General features: G+C 34.0%; 2 protein-coding genes across 2 annotated transcripts in view; one reads left to right on the top strand and one right to left on the bottom strand.

Annotated features, from left to right (window-relative positions):
* Positions 1–1,303: 1,303 nt before the first annotated feature.
* LOC141390238 (uncharacterized) overlaps positions 1,304–23,576 on the bottom strand; it is a 95,955-nt gene continuing 73,682 nt past the window's right edge. The window contains exon 2 of the mRNA XM_073963042.1: positions 1,304–2,540. Coding sequence (XP_073819143.1) covers positions 1,889–2,503 — 615 coding nt within the window. The 5' untranslated portion in view covers positions 2,504–2,540 and the 3' untranslated portion in view covers positions 1,304–1,888. The remainder of the gene's footprint in view (positions 2,541–23,576) is intronic.
* Positions 7,953–15,694, top strand: LOC141390234 (uncharacterized). The gene is made up of 5 exons (XM_073963029.1): positions 7,953–8,286; positions 14,246–14,491; positions 14,597–14,737; positions 14,801–14,940; positions 15,019–15,694. Exons 1-5 carry the CDS (start codon positions 8,023–8,025, stop codon positions 15,596–15,598), a joined length of 1,371 nt encoding a protein of 456 aa, XP_073819130.1. The 5' UTR covers positions 7,953–8,022; the 3' UTR covers positions 15,599–15,694.

The following is a 23,576-nucleotide window of genomic DNA, read 5'->3' on the forward strand; positions in this document are numbered from 1 at the left end:
TCTTGTTTTACACAAATAATAAATGCATTTTATTTATTTTGGGATATTTCTGATATGACTGATTAAAAATGTAATCCGAAGAATGCATATAAATTCAATCCAAAGCACTGCATCTTAAGCCGTGATTTGGATCGAAAATGGAGTGCATCGTAGATGTGTGCTGTGGAAGCAAAATGGAGTACATACTAGCTGCGCGCTCCCTTGTTATACGGCGTTTATATTATAGTTTTTTGCAGGGTTAACCTTCTTTATGAGGGTTTATTTGAAGTATACACAATGGAAATGACATTTGAAACCCAGACCCACTGGGTTAACCCGGTTATATGTAAACGGCCTATAAAATTCATAAGTCCCGGTCCACACTAGAGTGATTTGATTGAAAACTTGCATGAAATTATGCGTCTCTAGATCGACTTCCATAGTAGAGTAAAATCATATAATTGCTGAAGTGGGGAATTCGATTTAATAACGCCTAATTCCATGAAATTTTTAATGAAATTCACGCTAGTGTAGACCGGGACTAAGTGAATTCATAGGAAAAGATGTACTCCAACGGCACATGTACTGTACACTTGAATTGATTCAACTGCATCCGCGGATGCAAACTTTTTGCTGGGTAGGAAAAGATGTTCTCCAAATCAGTAGTCGAACGCGCAAAATTTGCGGCGAAACTTTCCCATTATTTTGGCGTTCACAGATCGATTTCCATACTAAATTAATTTTATGAAAATGCTATATTAGGGAACTCGATCTATGAACGCCAAAATAATGGGAAAGTTTCGTCGCAAATTTTGCGCGTGTGACTACTGAGTAACGGCAAATGTACTGTACACATGTAGTGACTCAACTGCATCCGCGGATGCAAACTTTTTGCTGGGATTTTATATTATTGTGATTTGAGTTTCTTTGTATTTTAATTCACATCAATGTTTTTGACAACAAACATAACAATCAGGTGGGCTTAGAGTCCAACTGTATAAACTGTGGGTATTGCTGTTACCATGTCATATACTCTATAGCCACACGCTGAAACTTTCATACGAAACAGATAAGATTTTACGAATTGTTAAGATGGTAGTTCGTTTTGTTTATCGATTGAATTATCGTGATCACGTTTCGAGCTATGTTGAGGAGTTTTTGGGTGCCCCCTTCCAATCATTTGTAAATGCTCGAGTTATTACATATTTTTACAAAATTATAAGAAATGGAATTCCGGAAATGCTTTGTGCAAAATTCTCTTTCTTTCGATCAATGCGTAACCCCCAAATCACGTTTCCACGTTTTGGGTCGCAGATTTATGATCGTTCATATTGTTACGGAATTAGATTTAACTAATCTACGTGTAGACGTTGTTTTATTCCCCAGTACGATTTGTACCAAATAAAACAGGGTTCGTTTTAGATTACGTTTCTACAATGCTTTATTTACTTTATTACACTTATTCGGAACCGACTTTAATTACTAAGCACAAAGCAAGTCTCTAGTTAGCACGCAGCTATTCTTTAACCGATCTGTTCAGTTCAACGCTTGAAACACAACTCAACTCGTCATTGCCAGTTCCCCTGTATTTATATCCCAAAGTCTCCCTGTTCGAGAGTCCTCTAGAAAATGTCTGGCAACTCCTCGAATATGTACAACGAACACACAGACGCACATTCGCACTACGCGAACAACCAGACTCACATACATGGGGGATGATCAATGATGTAACAACAAATAAATGCAAGAAAAGGAGTAACAAACTAAACGATAAAACATTAACAAAAGGTAATGTAACGGCTAGAATGATGAAGAGAGTTCTACATGGTAGTTGTTGTTGCTTAAATAAAATAACTGCGTAATAAAACGTTACGTTACAATTCAAATTTTTAAATTAACGGAAATTAAACTAAATTAACTTAAACCTATCAGTTAAATCGTAACATTGCCTCCCGCTTAAGCCTGTTCGTCCCGAATAGGCACAGTTCCCTCTCTGTGGTATGGGCATTGGTAACACTGCCTCCCGCTTAAGCCTGTTCCTCTTGACTAGACGCAGTTCTCGTTCCGTAGTGGTGGCAACCGATTTAGATGTACCCTCTACTGCGTCAGCTTTGGACTTCTGCTCTTCTGGACGTTGCTTTCTCTCCAGGAATCTTGACGTTATACCTTCTTTCTTTGTGGTCACCTTCCTAAGTGCCACCTGGTCTTCATCGGACTTGTCTTTCCTTGTTGTACGGCCGCTTTTCGATGGACGTTTCCTCGACGTACATCTTCGCTTTTTCCTCCTCGTTGCGAGATTTTTCCGCTTTCGTACTGGCCATTTATCGGCGGCTTCCACCTTCAGCGTACGGACATCTACAGCGATTTCGTCAGATTCTGCGCTAGGGCGACACATGCTTTTCTTCTCTTTGTAGCCCACATTAATCGGTATTTCCTCATTGGACCAAGTCATCACACGGTGCTTTATGTCCAGGTTTATATCGAAGGCAATCATGAAGTCTACACCAAGTATAACTTCGTCCATAATATCGGCCACTACAAAATCGAAATTTACAGATTTTCTACCCATGCTCAGCCTTTGGTAGGCCTTTCCATGCACCGTTTAGTCTCGCCTGTGGCCGTCCGCAATTTGACTCCATTTAACGGCAATACCTTCCCTTTTACCAAATCCGGTCTAATAATGGACTTTGTTGCACCGGTGTCCAATGTCAAGGTACGCAATACACCATTGACGAAGCCTTTCACCGTTAAGTTGTGGTTCTTCTGCTGGACTATGGCTATAGAAATTGTGGGACCATCGTTTTCATCCTCTGCCAGCGGCGCCTCGTGATCGACGGAATTCATTTTATTTGATTCACCTGATATCTCTCTTTCCAGATTCTTGGCCACCGGTTGGTCGTCGCTTTTTGAAGGCGGTGAGGTGGATCTGGGCCTTGGTCGTTCCAATATGCATTCTCGTGCAATGTGTCCAGCTTTACGACAGTTATAACAAGTCTTCTTCGTTCTAGCAGCCCCTCGTTTCACCCGCATCAGTGCATCTTTCAGCAGGTCGACAACGGTCTGGGAATTGTTGTCCTCAACTTGCAGCCTCTGCACGTTGTAAGCTTTAGGTTTCACCAGCATCTTCGCGGTTTCTTGGCCCAGGGCAAATGACACGGTTTCTGCAAATGTTCCTATCGTTGCCGCATACGTCGCAAATTTTATCTCTGGATCACGAATACCACTTGCAAATGCCTCAATCTTTATGCGGTCCACCAATGGATGTGTCTCTCCTGGATATGCCAACTGCGCCAATCGCTCAATATCAGCCGCAAAGTCTTGTAAGGTCTCATTTGGCTTCTGGACTCTTCCCCTCAGTTCCATTCGGTAGATCTCTTGCTTGTGTTCACTACCGTACTTACGTTCAAGAGCAGCCATTATATCTCCATAGTTGTTCCTAGAAGCGGCGGGAATACTCTGTAATACGTCAGCAGCATCACCCTTCAATGCCATAAGGAGTGATACCGCCTTTTCGTTGTCGTTCCAAGAATCTCTAGCAGCCACTGTCTCGAACTGTAATTTGAACACATTGAAAGAGGTAGAGCCGTCGAACACTGGAGGCTTAATTTTTAACGCGTTATGGATAGCTCTCACTGGACCGCCTTTAATTTCCAGTTCCGACATTTTCTTTTCTATGCCCAGAATCTTCTCATCTTGAGCCAGAAATTTCTCGTCAACAGACAAAATCTTTTTATCCAACTCTTTAATTTGTACCTCCATGTTTTCTACTCTCTTTTCAATCACCATCGTGATGTTTTCGAGTTTCTCGTTAATTGTTCTAGAATTTACCTCTAATTTCTCTTCTCTATTCTTCACTCTTTCTGGAATTTTCTTCAACCATTCTGCAATTTTCTGCTTTCATTTCCATCATAAGTCTAGAAGTTTCTTCATTCTTTCTAGACATCTCTTCTAACATTTTACTGGAATTTTCTTCCATTTTAGCATCTAATTTCTCCATCATTTTGGAATTTTCTTCACTTTTCTTATTCATTTCCTGCATAATCATAGCCAGCATTGATTTCAAATCGTCACCCCTGGCAGCTACCGATGAAACTTCCTCAACAGTGGATTCGCCCCTTGCCGGTAACTCGACTTCCTCCTTACCGTCGAACTCATATTCATCGATGTTCATTCCACGGCGCTCGAACTCTTCCAACAAGCGTTTTTGTAGTTCGGCCTTGTTGCCAGTAGTTGGCAACCCAAGCTTAGATAGGAACTTCTTCAAGTGTTCCTCTTGTAGATCCTTGAATTTTAAGTTCATTGTAGGATTATCGTAATCTCACTTCCTGACACCAATTGTTTCGGAATTAGATTTAACTAATCTACGTGTAGACGTTGTTTTATTCCCCAGTACGATTTGTACCAAATAAAACAGGGTTCGTTTTAGATTACGTTTCTACAATGCTTTATTTACTTTATTACACTTATTCGGAACCTACTTTAATTACTAAGCACAAAGCAAGTCTCTAGTTAGCACGCAGCTATTCTTTAACCGATCTGTTCAGTTCAACGCTTGAAACACAACTCAACTCGTCATTGCCAGTTCCCCTGTATTTATATCCCAAAGTCTCCCTGTTCGAGAGTCCTCTAGAAAATGTCTGGCAACTCCTCGAATATGTACAACGAACACACAGACGCACATTCGCACTACGCGAACAACCAGACTCACATACATGGGGGATGATCAATGACGTAACAACAAATAAATGCAAGAAAAGGAGTAACAAACTAAACGATAAAACATTAACAAAAGGTAATGTAACGACTAGAATGATGAAGAGAGTTCTACACGGTAGTTGTTGTTGCTTAAATAAAATAACTGCGTAATAAAACGTTACGTTACAATTCAAATTTTTAAATTAACGGAAATTAAACTAAATTAACATAAACCTATCAGTTAAATCGTAACAATATGTTGTTCGAGTAGCTAGGTTGTGGAATAGTATTCCGATTAGCCTGCGTAATTTTGCTAATTCGCCTCATACTTTTAAGCAACGTTATCTACTGTATCTTCGTCATCCACATTCATTTGAATAGTAACATTTTGATTGTCACAGTAGAGGGTATAGTTGTCAATATTGCTATGGGTTTAATTTTTTAATTTGATTTTTATTGGTTGGGGAGCCAAAACATTCATATGTTTTTGATTTTTCTTTATACTTTGAATTTGCTATATAGATTTTTGTTAAATTATTTGAATTATACGGAATAGAGAATGATTTTATTATCTGGTCATGTGTATAAGCTTAATTATTGTATTAATGGTGATGCTACCTTGGGTCTATTTGACTTATTGGCATTACAATGTATGAATAATAAATTTGCGGCGAAACTTTCCCATTATTTTGGCGTTCACAGATCGAGTTCCATACTAAAGTTATTTTATGAAAATGCTGTATTGGGGAACTCGATCTATGAACGCCAAAATAGTGGGAAAGTTTCGTCGCAAATTTTGCGCGTGTGACTACTGAGTAAATAAATAAAACTTTCCCATTATTTTGGCGTTCTTAGGTCGAGTTCCCCAATACAGTAATTTCATAAAATTACTTTAATATGGCAATCGATCTATAAACGCCATAATAATGGAAAAGTTTCCCATTATTTTGCGTTCTTAGTCCCGGTTCACACTAGCGTGAATTTCATTAAAAAATTTCATGAAATTAGGTGTTCCTAAATCGAATTCCCCACTACAGCAATTTTATGATTTTACACTACCATGGAGGTCGATCTAGAGACGCAAAATTTCATGCAATTTCTCCAATGAAATCACTCTAGTGTGGACCGGGACTTAAGGGTTGTTTACACTATCTATAAATGTCATATGAGCTGCCACTTCTTTTCTCTATTCGACATCCTTTATGTTTGTCAAAGTCCATACCACTTTTAGTTTTTGCGTTCACACTAGCATACAATTTCATATGACCACAAAATATAAATCACGCAAATAACACAATTTATAATGTTAAAAACTTTAATCGCACTCACACTTTCGTTTTCTTTACCTATTTCCTTCATTTTTTGTTAAAATTGTTTTCTTCTAACAATTAATTTTTCAACTGCATACGAAAATACATGGCCGAATAGAGCGCTCCCTAAATGAAAAATGTACATATGAGTTGCCACATCATTTTGATAGATGAAAATTTTCGTAGTGGTCACACTATGTGTACAGCATTCACAGGTAGCAAATTTGACATCTCATATGACATTCATAGATAGTGTAAACACCCCTTTAGGTCGAGTTCCCCAATACAGTAATTTCATAAAGATACTTTAGTATGGAACTCGATCTATGAACGCCAAAATCATGGGAAAGTTTCGTATGAAAGTTTCAGCGTGTGGCTTTAGAGACATATAAAGAGGTAGGTTTAAATGAAAACAATCTATAGAGCCCTGCTTTTTCCTGAATTCCTAAAACGTCAAAATTACTAAACACAAAAACAACAAGTGGTTTTGTTTATACATAATACCTTTTTTGAGCATTTTATAAAAAATGCGAAAAATGAATGAAGTGCCAAGCTTTCTCCACATAATCGAATTGTGGATATTATGAAATGATTGTTTCAATGCAAAGGTGAAAAATTTCTTCTGTACAAATATTCTAAAAACAATTTTAAAAATCATTGAATTCGATTGTTTTTAAATTTTCTTGGCATATTTTTCAAACAATACACACACATACACAGATTTGCTCTGTTCCAGAACCTGCAAGAAGCTACTAATTTTTACAACGACAACATTTTTTCCTTTATGTTATCGGAGAAATTAGTCAAAATTAGTAGATACTTGCAGTTCTGGAACAGACCTATTGTGTACTTTGTTTTGACATTTTATAGCCCGTTTCCACGGTACGTCGTTCGTTCTCCATTCGTTGTTCGACCCATAACTACGAATAAATTACTTATTTCCCCACACAAAATTCTACGAACGAACGACGATTTTTCTACGTTGTTCGATTAGAAATACTCTCTGAACGACGAATAAGTATGTCCCATCCCTAACAAATGAGAGAATTTATCGAAAAAATAATAAATTTAAAAAAAAAGGGAAAAGATGAATGGAAATTAATGTACTAAACTTTTTATATAGATGCAGAAGGAAGATGGTTGTGTTTCCTTCTTAATTCCACACACATTTCTTGTCCATTAGTTCAAAATCGCGTAAAAAATCAGAAACAAAAAGGAAGCAAATAACTGAATGTCTCTATACATAAACATTGTTTTGACATGTCTCCCTCTCTTTAATTTTGAAAATAGAAACATTTAAAAATATATTGAAAATACAAAATTATTCAGAATTTATGGAAAAAATTAATGAAATGTGCGTAGTTAAATATAGAAGATACATTTGAAGGAAAGTCTATTGCTTTTCCTATTCATTTATGGTCTGTTCCAGTACTGCAATAATCTACAAATTTTTAATATTTTTTCCGATAACATAAAGGAAAAAATGTTATCGTAGTAAAAAATAGTAGCTTCTTGCAGGTTCTGGAACAGAGCATTAATGTATATTTTTGCTCCGTTCCAGAACCTGCAAGAAGCTACTATTTTTTACTACGATAACATTTTTTCCTTTATGTTATCGGAAAAAATAGTAAAAATTAGTAGATTCTTGCAGTACTGGAACAGACCATTTATGTGTTTCGGTTCAAATTTTCGTGAAAACAAGGAAACAAAAATGAAGGAAATGTTTATGTTTCTGTAAATTACGAATGGTGTCGTGGAAACGGGTTAATTCGTGTACGTCGTTCGAATGGCGAACAACGTAATTGAAACGCTCGTGTGAACATGACATTAGAAATTCCGTTCTATCATGCATTTTCGGAAAGTTTTGGTAGAATTTTTTACTCAGTGGCAACCGTGCTGGCAACGTCAGAGTGTACCCCGCTTAAGACATATCGGAATAACCTAGATATCGATATTTTTTTAATCGATGTTTCTTTCGTTGCATCTTTGGTTTGGTAGTAGTCCCAGTTGAAACGTTGTTTATCTCTCTCGCCTTGAAATGAAGTACGCGATTAAATTGTTTATTATTGTTTATATTTCACTTTCCCATATAAACAACATTTGTTGCCAAAATGAGGAGGATTTATGGTTGGAACCCGATGCATGGACCTTAGATCAATTAAATGACGGTTGTAAATGCTCATCGGATTTCACGGATAAATCTCATATCAACACTATTCCTGACAAAGTATCAACAGATGAGGTTGCTTTGGTGTATTATAGAAAACTAATTTCGCTTCTATTTGATCGCAAAGATTTAAAGGTGAGTTTGCTTGAATTTGGTCCACACACCTACATAAATGTTGACATCATCCAATTGATACTGGGGATATTAGCCCGGTTTTGTAGTTTTCTACCTGATCAAAATATGCATTCCTATTATCAGCACAACAATACTTCATTTAAGTCCTAAGTAAGATAATTGGATTACTACGAACCTTTCGACTTTTGTACATGTACATATTTTAACATATTCACTTATGTAAATTTTAATACCCTTCAAATCTTTTGTCATTTCCTTGTTTTGTAAAATCATGATCGGATTCTGTTTAAAAAAAGGGATGGTCATATATTTCCTCATCATATGTTCTTATTACATGGTTCCGTTCAATATGTGTGTTCGTTTATTCAATTTAAAGTTGAATGTAGTGGGTGGATTTAAAACTTTTTCCACAGAAAGTTTTCAAAAATTAAATTTTTGTCGAAAATAGCTGGCCTTCGGCCGGGATTTAAGATTTTCTCCTATGGACAGATGCTAAACAGTTCTAACGCGATCATAACTTTTTTCAAAATTATTTTTTCCCAAACATGATATATAAATTTGCGTAATCAGCATTCCAAGATCTACTTGTAGACAAATTTTCAAAATTTTCTGAGTCCAGCCACTACATTCATCTTATGCCAAAATGATTTTAAAAACGTTTTAACAATTTTGTCAGCTAACTCTGTGAGGTAGTAAGTGGTTTTCACCACGAAAATGCATGCCTCTTAAGAAAAAATTAGTGGAGACGTCAACATAATAATGTCTGTATTTATATTAAAATTAAAAAAAAAATTACAAAATTGTTGTTGTGTTCGTTGACAGAAGTCGGCATGGGGTGAACAACACGCGATTTGTTCGTTATTTTTAGCTCAAAATTGTACAAAAATGTTAAATAAATACTTAATTAATTCTCTTTCGAGTTGAGCTGTAAGGCCTTTAGAGATACATTGAAAAATTAGGAGTCTACCGAAGTCCCACGCATCCAACCATTACACTACGTTTCACGGGTGGTAAAGCCGATCTTCAGGTGTATTAGGATGTTGTTGTGGCAGACGAAGGCAAAGCTTGGAAACTGGTATATATATCGCACTTCATTAGATAAATGTATATGCGAAATTATGTCAGTTAATTGAAACTCTAAACTTTTCCTATAGTCTTGCTTGGTAATCCCATTTTTCAATGTTCACAAATACTACGGTAAATTTTATTCCTACATCATTAGTAATTGCTCTTCTATATCAGAAGATTTTATTTTCCTAATACACCTGAAGATCGGCTTTACAATTTTTTATTAATTAGCCTTTAAAGTATTTGTTTAGTTTTTTTTTTTATTAGTATTTTTATTTTTTTATTTTATTAGTATTTTTATTTTTTTTATTTTATTAGTATTTTTTGTAATTTTTATCTAAAAGTAATCGATAAAAACCAATGTTTATGTCCCCATGCCGACTTTAGGCAAATTTTTTATTTTTTTGTCCCTAAAGTCGGCATCAGCAAAAATTGCACAATTATAAATATTTTTTTAAAAATTTATTTTTCTAAAGTGTTCATTTAACTGTTCTCTACCTATATAACAAAAATGTTGTGGAAAACTTCTTCATTTTAATATAATTACAGAGCTTATAAGGTTAACATCTCCACAATTTTTTTCTTAAGATTAAATAATGATTAAAATAATGACTTTTTAGTGATTTTAGGCATGGTTTGAAGTGCGTACATTTGGGTAATAATTGCCGACTATAGCACCAACTAATTTATTTGGAATATGAATTAATACTGTAGACACTACTGACGTTTCAAAATAATTTAGTTTATGTTAAAAACAAATCTAAAACGAACAATTTTAAATGAATTCCAAATGTTAACAAAATCTCTATTTTTTTACTTTTTAAAAGCAATATCGGTTAAAATATGTATTATTTATGTAAAATTATGCTTTTTGTTATTTAAAATAATAAAAAATAACATTTATATACTAAAATACAAGGTGCCGACTATTGGAACATGTGATGCCGACTATTGGAAAATGGTGCACTTTTCTAACAAATTCGCAAGTTTTAAAATAATAATTTAGCATTTCTTTATGTCATCGGAAATGGCGAAGTGCCGACTATTGGTGCACTTACCATATAACGTTTATACAAATTATTTACTCTAAAGTATGATACAAAAGGCCTAAGGCCATGTTTATATTATAGCCTTTTGCAGGGTTAACATTCTTAATGAGGATTTATTTGACGTATACGCAAAGGAATTGACATTTAAAAGCCAGTGGGTTTGTTAAATATATATATATATATATATATACGCACTATTAGTCATGGACTTGTACAAATTATGAGTAAACGAACACACCTAATATCAGTTGCGATAAATGTATTTTATTTCTCGGAGAAATCTGGTAGGAAAATACCGATAATTCTCTTAATTAATGATTAATTTTTTGAATATTTACAACAGTAAAAAATCTTCCAACCACTTTCTTTTTAAATCAGAGTTTCCAAACTTTTGGAAGAAATAAATATGCACTGTTTTTTTGAATTTCCCACACTTCGATTTAGCAGCCACGAATAAAAATTTCAAATGTAAGTACCATTATATCGGCCAACAACAATAAAATACAAAATTGCTTATTAGTTTCGGGTCCATAAGATGGCATTTGTTATTTTCATATAACTTAAGGTTAGTTTTCGGACTTTGGTTGGGTTTGAATTTCGCCCACAGTGCGACGTCGATATTCACCGTCATTGCATTTTGACCCGTAGATATTTCTTATCGATGTCACAGAAAGTATCTTAGCCTAGACTACTGTAATACCTACATTTAATCTTAAACAAAATTGGAACAGTCTACGAAACGGATAAGTAAATGACACATTAATTAACAAAAAAAAAAAAAAAAGATTTTTATAGTAATAATTGGAAAAAGAGAAAAATTCAAAGAGAAAAATTCAAAAATCATGAGACTGAGCGTATAAGTAAAAGTTCTCAAAGGAGTGCTAAACACCTTATGGAAAGATGACTGGCAATTAGCAATTGCGATACTCTTAGAAAAATGACTTCTCTAAAACTGACTCCATTCAAAAGATTTATACACCGATGGATGTCGTATTTGTAGCATCAGGAAGCACAACTTAGGCGATCCCAAAGCAGCGGGTCTTTCGAGCGAATTAACCCGAAACCATAGTGTTTCGGCCAGTGGCTGCTAACCCAGCATCAAACCTATGTTTTTACGTAGGTCTATATGCTGTTACATAAACAACAACCAAACTTCAAAGAACATCTTGAAAGCACCAGTCAGATGTGCTGACGGAGATATAAATAAGCAAAGATCATATTTATACCGTATATAACATATACTGATGTTGTATCACAAGTTTATTTCAAAATTAGTGGAATCTGTAGGTACCGTAATGTGGGGCTATACCAAATCACTGACATTCACCAGCGATTTTGAATAAGCAAACTTCTGATTCAAACTTCTGCTGAAAAAATTCAAAACGATCCGAGAGAGCTCTTAAACGTTACTTTTTCCAAATTTTGTGTCGAACATACTCGAAGGAGTGGATCCATATTTAAATCCGATCTATTTCTAATATGACTTGCTAATTTGGGACCAAGTCGGTTGCTCCCTTCCACATATAGTTATCATTCACACCATTTTATAAAAAGTTTTTGAACTTTTGTGGGCGCAGTAACTGAAGGTGTGGCCCATCTTCAAACTTAAAGTTTTAGCAAAATATATATTACGAATTTCAAAATTTTATTCGAATCGAGATTTACCTTGCGCACCAGCCAACAAGACAGACGGAACGGGACAATTCAACTCCAAATTGTCTTAAACAAATTTCCTCCAAACATACATGGGGTCTAAAACCGTCATTTCGATTAGACACATAATTTGTTGTATCAAAATGTATAAACCCTTGTTGGGGTAAAGGCAAAAACTAAATTTGAACATTTTTCTTACGAAAATTATGGCCAATTTCATCCGCTATATACTGTCTTCCAGCAATAAAGATATAGTCATTACACTAAAAAATTTTAGCAATTTTCACACAAAAGTTTTGGTTAATTTACCCCGCTAAATATTAGAAGATCATCATGTTAAATTGCAAGCTTCATCTTTGTTGTAAACCCAAACCAGAACATCTTTGCGACCTACAGAGCAGCTCGGATAAATATTTTGTGATCATCACCAATAACAAGAAGGGTCTATCCTTGTCCGAACCCGACTTCCATTCATAATTTCGTGACGATTGGTCCATAATTGCAGCCTGTAGTTTGATTACAAGTTTTAATGGACGGACAGACCGAAGGATGGAGGGACAGACGGACACACATATCAAAATCGCTTTATCTCGTCGAGATATGAATTTTGATATACCAAGGTCTACGACGAATATTTCGCGGTGTTACATAAAAATCAAACTTATAATACCCTTTCCACATTGTGGTGTAGGGTATAAATATGAACAAGTTTTAGGAACAACTTCATACCTTCTAAAACACAGCTATGAATTTGGACATTAATAATTTAAAACAAGACATCTTATATTCAGATATCATGAAATAGGGAATAAGTATATCATTTGGTTTTAAAAGAAAGAAGTGATCCTCAAAACCCCTAAGGGAAGTTTGCAGATTGTTTAACGCACGTTAAACTTCGGCAATTTGACAACACAAACTACATATCTTATAAAAATATAAAAGACGTCTAATCTAAACAAAATGACATGAAATGAAGAATGAAATGAAAGACTGGGCATATGAAAATTGAAATAAATAAAATAAATAAATAAAAATGTCTCTAACAGAATCTATACATTTTTACTACGACAAAAATTGTTCCTTTATGTTATCGAAAAAAATAGTAATACTTGCAGTTCTGAAGCAGACCAAAACTTAGATTGAAATGTGTTGACGCCAATTTATTGAATAAATTTATTGTGGTTTTTCTTTGGTTGTCATTTCAATATTACTCTCTGCTTCTTAATTATATTGCTTATGACAGAAAGCAAATATACTTTCACGATGACAAACTATGTTCCTTGTAGAAGTTTTAGAAAAATAATTCAGGTTTTGTATGGAAATTTAGCGACATAGTAGAATAACTCCCAAAAAAAATTTTAACCAGTTTTTTAAAAATCTGCGGATAGATATTAAATTATGCTGCCGATTTATATATACATTTTCTTGTCACAACACAAAGGGAATTTTTAAATATTTTTTAATTATAAGCATAGACAAATTTATAAGGAAATAAAACCCCCCATAACTTTTGGGCGCAGTGTCCAATTTTGTGATCGCGAACAGATTAGAAACCACGATTTTTTCTTAACCCATGTACCAACAATCGCGGATGTGCTCGCAAAAATTTTTTTTAATATCTTTTCAATGGAATTGTAAAGGAAATTTGAAATTTACCATATGCATTATGAATAAATAGCAAGGGGACAAGGTATTAGGTATTATTAGTTTTATGTACAATATGCATAAAGATAAAAGAAGGCATAGTTTTGAGCTTATCAGTGGGACTGTATTGAAACGGATTGCCATAATTTTAATGAACGAATCAAAAATTACAATTGCACAAATTTCAGTGATATTTTATTTATTTATTTTCAATTACTTGATACCAGTCGGATATGCCCATTTTATTTGTTGCAAGCAAACTACATTGTGTATTACATTATGAAGTTTAAACTGAATATTAAAAATATAAACTTAAACTTAGAGGAAAATTAAAAATAATACTAAAATCCCAATTAGGAATTCATCAACAAACAAAAAGACTATACAGCAGAAATAAACGGATTTTTGTACTACTAACATGGGATAACCGGTTATTACGTATGTGACAATTGAATTGAAAAATGTCGATATCCACTTTTTTCTGGCATAGTGTAATGCCAAATGTATTTCTACGACAAACACTAAACATTGCCATTTTGTTGTAGTTTGATGACTCACTTCAGAGATATGAAAGGTCGGTGACATTTTCACTCCAAACGTCTCAACTAGAAAAATTGGAACGGTTGAAAGATCCGAGGGACTTGGATAACGTTATAATGGAGATTTTTGAAAATTCTCGCAACGTTCCTAATACGTATGGTCATTGTCATACTTCAAACAATGCAGCAACTGGTTTTGAGTTGATTGCTGATATCTTCCGGGATACGTTGCAACTGATTCAGACGTCTGAAGTAAGTATTTGATAAAAAAAAATAAAATGTATTTTTTAGTTTATTGTTGTACTTAAAATGACAATGTCGTATTATTTAATTGAAATAAATTTGCTTTGTCGCCAGATTCGTTTTCTACTGATCGTTATGGTTGTGGCCTTAAGTGGATGGATTTTGAATAAACGTTATAGAATTGGTTTGTTGGCCTTGCTCGGCGGCGGTCTTTTTGCGTTTGGATACCTGCACACTTACTTAGAGTGCAACCGGGTGAGTAACAAAAAAAGCTTAAATAATTATTTGGTTTATTCACTTTGTACTTTGCCTGTTTAGGAATTGGAAGTTAATGAAATGATAGAGATTTTGGATCGCAATAAAGAACCAATGAATCAGGAAATGCAATCGGGATTTTTTGGATATTTAAAAGGATTATTCTCTAAGTCTAAAAATATTGAGGAACGAGAACTTTTGAAGTAAGTACAACGCAATGGGGAATACTATTATGTTTTCAAAATAAACACTCTTCTATTTACTATTTTGTATTATTACAGAAAATCAACAAAAATTTCGTTAGGTTTCTGTCGGCCAGATCACGTCCTGATTCGGTATTTCAATGATATATTTTTAAAATACCTTGAAGTTCTTTTAGAACAATGTACAAAAACTTTGACGTCATTGCAAGCGAATCTATCCTTTCCTTCTTATATCATTGCATCGTTTTTCTTAATTAGTATAATTGGATTTGTAATTAAACTTACCTTTCAGCATATATTGAGTCCCGCCGTTTGGTCGAATGTCATGCGTTCAAAATCTGATTCCCACCACCATAATCAAGGGGCACCATTAACGCAAGGCAGTGGCAATTCAAGCGGTGATCATATATCTGGGGAAAATCTTAAATTATTACTAAATGCTATAAATGTGGCTCCACTCCGTCAGCAGCTACAAATGAACGTAGTTTCGGGCGTTGAAGAAGTGCGGGAGTGCATTGAAGCTCCCCCTTCAAATAGTGATGATGGATGCGATATAAAGAGTTCGTCCAAATGCAAGGATAATAATAACACGCAAAACAATAAAGTAGATAAATCTGTGTCAAATGTAATACTAGAGGACGCGCCGGAAGATATATAAGTGTTGTTTTAGTAATTAATTATTTATTGAATGTCTAATTGTTGTTAAGATAATGTTTTATACTTTTACATTTTACAAATAAAAAATTAAATTATACCTGCCTAGTTGTCATAAATTATTGCTGTAGCTTCAATAGTACTTCGACACATTGATTTTTGGATTGACATCGTCATTCTTGTCGGTGAAAACTGAGTTTCTTTTCGTACTTATAACATATTCTATTCATACCCCGTAATCCAGATATTTTACTGGTTACACTATAGTTTAGACTGGTGAATTTAACATGCAGATTTTATAGGAGGGAATCAATTATCTCCTACATCACATACCGCATTGTCAATAACTAACAAAATCAACAAAAAGTCTGTTGTTATGTGTAATACTGGGAATTCAGTGAAGAGACAATTGACTTCGTCCTATGACGTATCCATTGTTAATTTCCCAGTCTCTAACATTGTAAGTGATTGGAGTATCTACCATACAAGATTTGGAGAAAGTGAAGTTTAAGAGATTCTCTTAAATTTGGAGAAAGTGAAGTTTAAGAGCTTCTCTCGGATCGTTTTGAGAAGTTTGCTCAATGTTAGATGCCCAATCTGCATCGCCATAACCGATGAGAGCTTCTTCTATCCCATAGGGCCATGATGGCGTTACGAAATAAGTCCCCAATGAAATAAGTCCCCAAACTGAAAATGAAATACAGTTAGTCAACTATATTATTGCAAACGATGAATTTTTTAAAATTTAGATTTTTAATTAGGAATTACTACAAGAAAATCTTTCAATAATGTTGGGTTTTTTGTACATATCTCTTGATTTACCTGTTAATGACAACATCAAGCTAAAAAATGCAGAAACCGGTCGTAAATTACAAAAACAACGGGAGAAAAGTATAGGTACCTGGTTTTTGTGGTGTCAACTAAATAATTGCAAAATGAATGAATTGCAATAAAATCCTGGGATTTTCCCAGCGATTTTTTTGCAATTAAGGATTTTTATGACTTTTATGGTATGTGGACATGTAAATCCATAATTTTTGATCATAAATTAATTGTTGTGTGCGTAACATAGACGGTATATTCAGAAAAAGAGAAACTCGGGTAAACGGATTTAAAAAAAAATGGGACATTTGGTCTATTCCAATTATAATAATGGTAAATCCGCTAGAGAAATAGCCAACGTCATCTCTTATAAGCTGAGAACTGTATGCAACATCATATACCGCATCGAGATAGAGGGTAGTCTCAAACTAAAGACGTTACATGGTTGGCGAAATACAGTAAATCCACGAATTGACAGGAGACTGATAAAAGAAATTGCCGAAAGACTCCAAAGCAGCACCAGAAAATTTTAATTTTTTAATCAAAAACGATTTTAGAGTAAGTGTGTCACATGGAAAAGTCAGAAAAGTGCTACATAATAGGTTTGTCCTTGTACTTTCTTAGTAAATAATACTCAGTAACCTTTTTTAGAGAGTAAAGCATTTTATACTCTTTCAAAGTAAAAAATTAAAAAAGTAAAAAGACAACATTCAGTACAAATTTTCAATTTGATTAATATTGACGATTATGATATTTGAATATTTTAAACTTTTGACAACTGCTAAAGCTACAAAATGTTACTGAACAAAATACCTTCAGTAATAAAAATTTCAAAACAAGTTTCTCAATTCATTCTCTTTTACTGAACATTTGTGTAAAAAAACAACATTCAGTAATAATTTGTAATAATTATTACAAATTATCGAGTACGCAGACACACTTAATATCAAGCCTTCATCATGAGTGACAAGGTAAAAGCCATTGCCTCCCAGCACAATATATAGAAACTATTTACACTTGTTACATATAACTTTTCACGCCATCTTAAGTATTGGGATGACGTTGAATTTTCTGATGAGACTAAAATTATGTTGTACTATCACGATGGGCCTGAAAAAGGTTTGCGAAACCCCCTTACAGCCATGGAAAACAAAAATTTAATACCTACCGTAAAGTTCGGAAAACTGTCAGTTATACGTTAGTGACATCCAGATTTTGAAGGATACAATGACAGAGGAGGTTTATTTACATGTTTTAAAAAATGATTTAACCAAAAACGTCAAGAAATTTAGGCCTGTTGACCCTGAAAATGCAAAAAATTGCAATGTGAGTACTACCAAGACAACGACCGTAAGCATAAATCGTATTTATGTAGGACTTGGTTGTTATACAACTGCACCAAAGTCATTGACACCCCAGTCCAAAGCCTAAATATTAACCCAACATCGACAATTCATGGGTACACCTAAAGAAAAAGTCGGGAGTAGGTCGCCCAATAACAGGAGGGACTAAATAAAATGCATTAAAGAACAATGGCAAAAAAATATCAGTGGAATATGACATTCCGAAACTTATTTATTAAATTCAGAGACGTTTACAAGCTGTTATTGATGCCCCAGGTGGGCATACGAAATATTAGAACAGACTTTTCGAAAAATAACCTGAAAGACTGAAAAGTTCTGAATTTTGCAATTCTTTAGTTGACAGTACAAAAAAAGAGTTGTTCTCCTTTTTGTTAATTTTTAGAATTTTTTTAGTGAAATTTAGCTACTTTTTTACTTTATTTTATTAATAAACATGTGTAAAAGTTAAACTGTTAACAGAAATATTAATAATGATATTTATTTATATCAATAAAATGGTGTTTTATTTTAAATTTTGTAATAATTTTGGTTTTGCAATAATTAAGTTGACTAACTGCATGTCCCCAAATTTGGGGCGTTATATCATAATTTTTAACTTGAAACCAAGACACGTCCTTTTTCCCACAAACAACTACTCATACTACCATTCATCGAAAACGATTTACTTTCACAATCATATTTCGCTATGCTTTTAGTTATATATGTATATATATATTCCTTCTTCATTCTGTGTTGTGTTGTGTGTAAATCATTTTTGGAATATATAATACCTTCGAACTTTTTTTCTCAGCGGCAATAATTTCGACTTCCATACTGACCAGTAGACGTTTTTAAAAAACTACTTGAAAACCAATAACTACATGATAAAGCACAACTACTGCGTGGTAAGTCCAGTGGGATATAATTTGCAATTTTTAAATAATTTGCAGTTTTAGAAAAATGAAATAAGTCCCCAAATTAATTTTTGGGGATTTATTTCATAATGAAATAAGTCCCCAAATTTTTGTATGAAATAAATCCCCTAAAATTTAAATTATAGTTGTTGTTGTTTTGTGTATAAAATTTTGGGGACTTATTTCATTTTCAGTTTGGGGACTTTTTTCATTAGGGACTTATTTCGTAACGCCGGTCATGATCGGTTTCAAAAACCACTTTACATTTAATACTCTTAAATTTAACAATGCACTATGGGCCCAATGACAGGTTTTTGAGGCAACAAGTCACTGGAAGCTGCTGGACCTTTCAAATTTCGTCCCGATCTTTATAGTGAACATAAAAATACACCTGCAAAATTTGGAAGGAATCGGTTCAGATACAGATATAGCTTTCGTATATACACTCCACGTCAGTAGAATAGAACACCTAATTTTTTGTTAATGTTAGCTTATTTATCCCAAAACGAGTGAATCTGCGTTTTTAATCTTGTGGGGATTTAAAGTCTATGATGTTCCGTACCAACACAGAAAAAATTATGTTTCTAGCTCTTCGCGAAATGATTTTCTGATTAATTTTCCGATAGTACAATGAAAAATAGGCATTTATTTTTGGTCATCAGGATAGAACAGTCACTTTATTTTCGCGAATTTTTGAGATATTAACGCCGAATTTTCTTTCAGATGATATAGCAAGGCTTTCTAATCATTTTTCACCAAAGAAAACCTATAAATTATTCCGCGGAAACTGAAATAAGAGCGTGAAAGGGTTTAAATTGACAGATATTTGAAACATCTCGGAATATCAATAGGAGTCGCGCATTTATGTCATATTTCTTCATAATAAGATAGAATATGACACAGACAACCACGACGGAAACAATCGAGTGCTTCGGATGCTGATAAGATGGAACATTTTCAAAATAATTATGAAAAACTTCAAAATTTCTTTTAAAAACCATGATGTTTTGTTCAATAAAATGAGTTTTCCGCGAACAAGTCTGACTTTTAAACGTTTGGAAATATGCTCCAGATTTAGAGGAAAATAATCTGATATGAAAACAACTGCTATTTTAATACACTGAGGGAAATTTTAGCACATTTTGAAATTGAACACACCCTTTAGACTTTGAATTTTATATGTGTTCTTATTTCGGTGTCCACGACTGTTCTCAACAGTGTTATGCTCCTATATAAATGGACCAGGTTATGCTCTCCATACCGGATTTTACGAATTAGTAGTTTTTTTAACTGAACTGGCAAATGTAAAAACCCCGTTTTCGCGGGAAAACACAGTCATGGAAATTGAGGTTTTAAGTTTAGTATGTTGTTTTAAAAAGTATTATAATTTCCCTCAGTGTATTAAGATAACGGTTGTTTTCGTATCATATTATCTTCCTGCAAATCTGGAGCATATTTCCAAACCTTTGAACGGCAGACTTGTTCGCGGAAAAACGATTTTATTGAACAAAACATCAAGGTTTTTATAAGAAATTTTGACGTTTTTCACAATTATTTTGAAAATGTTCCATCTTATCAGCATCCGAAGCATTTGACAGTATCCGTCGAGGTTGCCTGCGTCATATTCTATCTTATTGGGAAGAAATATGACATAACTGCGCTACTCCTATTGATATTCCGAGATGTTTCAAATATCTGTCAATTTAAACCCTGTAAAGCTGTAAACAGATACAACGTTTGGGTAAAGTTTTGTGTCGTTTTGGCCGTTTTTACACTGTTGGGCATGATGCCGAAAAATTCAAATTCATTTGAAATATATGCCGGCAAACAGATAAACGCTGGACTTTGGTATCGTCGTCGCCCTGTTGTTGTTGTTTTTTCTCGACGCCCAACGCAAAACTTTAATCAAACGTTGTATCTGTTTTCAGCTTTACGCTGTTATTTCAGTGTCCGCGGAATAATTTATAGGTTTTCTTTGGTGAAAAATGATTAGAAAGCCTTGCTTTATCGGCTGAAAGAAAATTCGGCGTTAATATCTCAAAAATTCGCGAAAATAAAATGACTGTTCTATCCTGATGACCAAAAATAAATGCCTATTTTTCATAGTACTATCGGAAAATTGATCAGAAAATCATTTCGCGAAGAGCTAGAAACATAATTTTTTCAGTGTTTGATACGGAACATCATAGACTTTAAATCCCTACAAGATTAAAATCGCAGATTCATCCGCTTCGTTATAAATAAGCTAACATTAACAGAAATGTAGGTGTTCTATTCTACTGACGTGGAGTGTATGTTTCAACCGATTTTATATTTAAGCCGCACTTGATATGGTACATCGTGATCAAGTCAGAATCACGTCCAGATCTGTTCAGTGATATATCGGGTATGTTCTGAGACACACTTCACCTCTCACTTTACGCCTCAAGCATTTTGATCACCACATTTACTCGTATTTTTTGCGAATTTCTTGGGACTAAGATTCACTAGGGTATTTAAAAAGAAAAGTACGCCCTAGTCCATCCATAAAATACTCGAAAAATCAGCGTAAATGGGGAGAACAAAATGCTTGATGCGTGAAGTGAGAGGTGAAGTGTGTCTCAGAACATACCCATATATATATATATATATATATATATATATATATATATATATATATATATATATATATATATATATATAGAAAGTTATTCAGGTCTGCCATGATGTTCGAAATATAAATCCTCCGAAATGGCTGAACCGAATTTGATAAAATGTTGACTGTAGATTCTTTAGGTCTTAGAAAAGATCGTAAGGTAGTTTTTATACCGAAAAATGGAGGGGGGAGGGGGGGGGGGTCGAGCGAAACAAATTTGTTCTTCGTTTGATAGATTTTTATAAAATTTTACAATGTAAGATGCAATATCTTCGATAGCCCGGTATGTGGTCATGAAACGTTGCCAGGTTGAAATGATTTTGTTTCTAAGTGGCTCAAAGTGTTAAGAATCTAATCCCGTTACTATTTTAACCAAATATATAGCTTCAAAAATAGAGGCTGACTTCATAAGTGCAGTATTTACATTGCAGATATTGGCAACATTACAAAAAGACGAAGTAAATATGATTGGCAACACTGACATTGTCAAAAAAGAGACGTGTCATTTTGCTGCATTATGAACGCATACATTGCTTTACTTTGTTCACTTTTCGGTTTTTTTTTTTTTTGAAAATAAATTTATTATATTAAATAATTACCACAAATCCGCCATTTCTAATTGTTTTTTATGTATTTTTTTTTCTTATTTTCTTCGCAAATGTCAGTTGGCATAACGGTACTATAGAAATGACAATTGTTGTGCAGCAGAAGTGGAAGCACTGCACAAATTTCTTAATTACTGCGCAATGTGACGTGTCGCGGGACATTTATGAAGTCGCGACGATGTCTATAAAAAGACGTACTGCATTTATGAAGTCACGACGATGTCAATTGACGAATCATACTGCATTTATGAAGTCAGCCAGACTTTTTGCCTCAGAAACCTGCCATTGGGCCTGTAGTGCAATGTTTTGATTCTTATAATAATAAAGCTAATAAATGAATAAAATGTGAAAACAAAAGTCTTAACCAGCCATGCAATAATAGTTCCATAACAAATTAACATAATAAACCATGAATTTTATATTACAATGCTCATATAACTTTTGCTTGCAACATTTCTTTTCTCGTATAAATCAGGTATACATCTTTAAAACCTTTAAGATATAAAGAACCTTCTTTAATACTCTCCAATGAAGTGTTTTGCTGAAATCTCCCCAGCAAAACCCTGGACTCACACATATCCCATAACTTGAGTTGACGACTTTGCAGCTTTAAGACACTCTGAGGCAGCTAAATGTTTTTCGACACGAAATTTCCAAATTTCGAAAATTGCCTTCTCGCGGTAAACTAATAGATTTGAAAAGCTAAAGATGAGCTTAATTTGGCGGAGAATTGGTGTATTCTCATTAAGAATTAATTTGATTTGTAGTCAAAAAATCACCAAACTTGTTAGGCTTTTCTCATTAAATCCCCAGTGTTAAATTTCTTTTAAGATTTTTTTGAGGTGTAAACAACCACAGTTTCAAGGCAATTTTGTGCAAACAACTTCTAATGCGGTTTTTATGAAAGCTAAAAACCGTATTTGGGTTTTGTTTTATAAACATGTTTAAACATGGTTAGATATTGGCTTTTTAAACCAAATCGGGGCTGTATCTTTGAAACCAATGCGAATCTTTCCATGACATCCGCAGCAAACTTGTAGATAAGAAGAAGAAGAAAGTATTTGGAAAAATAAAGAACATGAATAACCACATGTATTGGTTCAACTTTTATAATATATCTAAAAATTCCGTAACTTGTATATATTTCGCAGCGTATCTCCAAAACGGTTAATCTTTTCTTAATATTACCGTTGCGAAAAATATTCGCTGGAATGTAATACACAACTCTTCAGAACATATCGTTGTTGTAAAATGTCTCTATCGCCTTATTTCTAGCATATTATTCGACGAGAATTTGATAAATATATCAACAATACACTTTGAAAGATTCGCATTGGTAAACAGCCTGTGTGAACGTTGTTTGAAATATGTTTAGTAGAAAGTATGTCCCAATTTACATTAGGCGAGTTTACTTGCGGCAATTGTCAGTTTGTAGGTGAGAGAGGGTGCTGAGAGGCAAAGGGTTACCATATGCCTCACCTCTCTCTCCTACAAAATGACAATTGCCGCAAGTAAACTCGCCCAATGTAAATTGGGACTATGATATGAAAGAAATACCGCCTAAACAACATGAAATACGTATTTTACAGTTTCAGAATGTTCTAAAGAATTGCTGAGGACATTATTTGGTAAATTTCTGTGAAAGGTTACTTGGTTCAACTCT

Source organism: Musca autumnalis, unplaced genomic scaffold (genome assembly GCF_047663935.1).
Source record: "Musca autumnalis isolate F117 unplaced genomic scaffold, ASM4766393v1 scaffold_1, whole genome shotgun sequence".
NCBI lineage: Eukaryota > Metazoa > Arthropoda > Insecta > Diptera > Muscidae > Musca > Musca autumnalis.